The sequence below is a fragment of the Acartia tonsa genome, chromosome 1 (genome assembly GCF_053477335.1).
Source record: "Acartia tonsa isolate MP-2025a chromosome 1, ASM5347733v1, whole genome shotgun sequence".
Taxonomy (NCBI): Eukaryota; Metazoa; Arthropoda; class Copepoda; order Calanoida; family Acartiidae; genus Acartia; species Acartia tonsa.
In genome coordinates this window covers 2,557,067-2,559,261 of record NC_137260.1, presented here as the reverse complement: position 1 = coordinate 2,559,261, position 2,195 = coordinate 2,557,067, and the positions used below count along the sequence as shown (strand labels likewise).

At 61.0% G+C, this 2,195-nt stretch overlaps 1 protein-coding gene across 1 annotated transcript; it reads left to right on the top strand.

Moving 5' to 3' along the window:
• Window positions 1–224: 224 nt before the first annotated feature.
• Window positions 225–2,195, top strand: LOC145316526 (uncharacterized). Its single transcript, XM_080157131.1, has one exon. The coding sequence runs from the start codon at window positions 225–227 to the stop codon at window positions 2,178–2,180; it is 1,956 nt and encodes a 651-aa protein (XP_080013257.1). The 3' UTR covers window positions 2,181–2,195.

Below are 2,195 nucleotides of genomic sequence, written 5' to 3'. Positions count from 1 at the left end.
AGCCACGCCGTGACCGTTCTGCCAAGTGTGAGCGCTGCCACTATGACGGTCACACGGCGGCCGATTGTAGAGCTGACTGGGCCCAGGTAGCCAGCCGCAGGCGCACCGCCGATAAGGGTGCCCCTCCAGGGAAGCCCAGCAGAGTGGCCCACATGGAAGGGAGCGCGCCCCCAGCACCACAGCAGCAAGCAGCCGCCCCCAGAGCTGCGGACCGAGCCGATGGGATGCCGCAGTTTGGGACTGTCCCAGCTAGGATCAACGTACTGGGCGGCGCGGCTGAACCCAACCGGGTTGGCCTAGGCTTCAGTCTTAACCATCTGGGGCCAGAGCTGATACAATCCAACAACATAGCCGAGCCAGAGGTGCTGAGGCCCCAGCCTTTTAGCCTCAACATGATGGAACCTGCCCGACTGAGCCTACCCAGCAAGAGTGGAGGGGCGCTGCCCAGCGTCCCTGAGACGGTGTATGGGGAGGCCCTGGCAGCCGCCGAACGAGAGAGGCAGGAGGTGCTAGCCAGCGCCTCTGCATCGATGTATGGGACGCCACCCGGCGTCGCCACCTGGGATGATGGGGGGGTGCTATCCAGCGCCTCCCACCTGGTGCCTGGGGCGACAACCGTCGCCGCCACCGAGATACCTGGATCCTGGAACGAGCCAGCCTCCAACCTGATGTCTGGGGCGACAACCGTCGCCGCCACCGAGAGACCTGAGTCCTGGAACGAGCCAGCGGTCCCAGAGGAAGGGGTGACACCCGTCACCCCCAGTCAGCCAGCGCCACCAGCCTGCAGGGAGAGCCCAGCTACATGCCATCCAGAGCCCCCTGCCAGCCAAGGGAACCCAGCTGCTCAACATCAGGATAAGTTGAATTTGTTAAATGTGTTGTATCCAAGATATTGTAAAAACCCAGCCTTGCCTGTGCCCCCTGCACCAGAGGCTGGGGAGATTGAAATTCGGGAAAATAAGGACTTGCCTGTGCCACATGCACCTGAGTTCCTAGGGCAGGGGAGGGAAGTGAGTAAGGGCGAGCCTGTGCCACATGCACTTCAGCCCCATGCCACTGGGCATGCTTTGGACAAGGGAAGGGAGCACTTGGGGCTAGGGGAGCCGACACCCAGGCAAGTGCCAGTCGCTTGCCAGTCTGTCATTGGGGAGGGTATCGGGGTGCCTCGGCCGCATACAGATAACGCTCAATGGAAACTTGTATCTAGCCAGGAGCAGCCCAGCCGTGTCCAGTCCCAAGAAGCAGCCGTGACCAGAGCTGAAGATCCCCAGCCGCGTGTACGAGGAAGATGGTTGCCTGGAAGCCTCTCCCATTGGTGGATGGTCCTGTGGGGCCTCCTGCTGGCAGCCGTGTGGCCTACAACCAGCTACGTCCTGGTGGGATGGGACTGTGCCAACCCCACCCATGTCACATCCTACAATAAAGAAAAGATGTGTAACACGGAGCCCCTACACCAGGAGGTGCCCCTGGGCCATGAAATACACGTCCTGCAGCAAGTCAAGGTGAGGGAAACCACCGGGTACAGTTGTCAGCTCACCGTGTCCCAGTGGACATTCAGGTGTGGAGTATGGGGTCACCTCAAGGTGACCTCGGTCCCCACCCTCATGAGGCCAACCAAGATAGACCCAGAAGCGTGCCGAGACCTGGCCAGGAACCGAGTCTACACGTTGCCAGGCAAGACCCAGCCACTGACGTTCCAGCTGAACCATCCCCTGTTCTTCACCATCGATATGGTGGGCGCCCTCGTCAACAGCCCCGAGGGGGTGGGTTGTGAAGGGGAGGACGTCCACTTCGAGGGCCAGCTATACCGCAACGAATTAGTGCTCCAGGAGCGACGGCTGCTGGTCAAGGAGGAGACCTATGTGGTGGAGGATGGACGGGTGGAGTCCCAGTCTGACCACCTGACCCTAGAGTGTCCCCATTCTGAGCTGTCCTGCATCACTGGGGAAGCAACCTACGTGTGGGACCACCTGGGAAGAGATTGCCCCTTGAGGCTGATCCGCAGCCTCCAGCCCAGCCTGGTGATGGATGCATATCTGGTTGACCATCAGGCCCAGTTTTTCATCAACATGACCAACCCCACCTCGATTGTGAACTGCGACTTCGAGGCCCATGCCACAAACCATCCAGCGTTGTTCGTGGCAGCTGACCCAGCCGCGGCAGCGCTGCCCAGAGTGTAGGCCAGGGATGTTGAC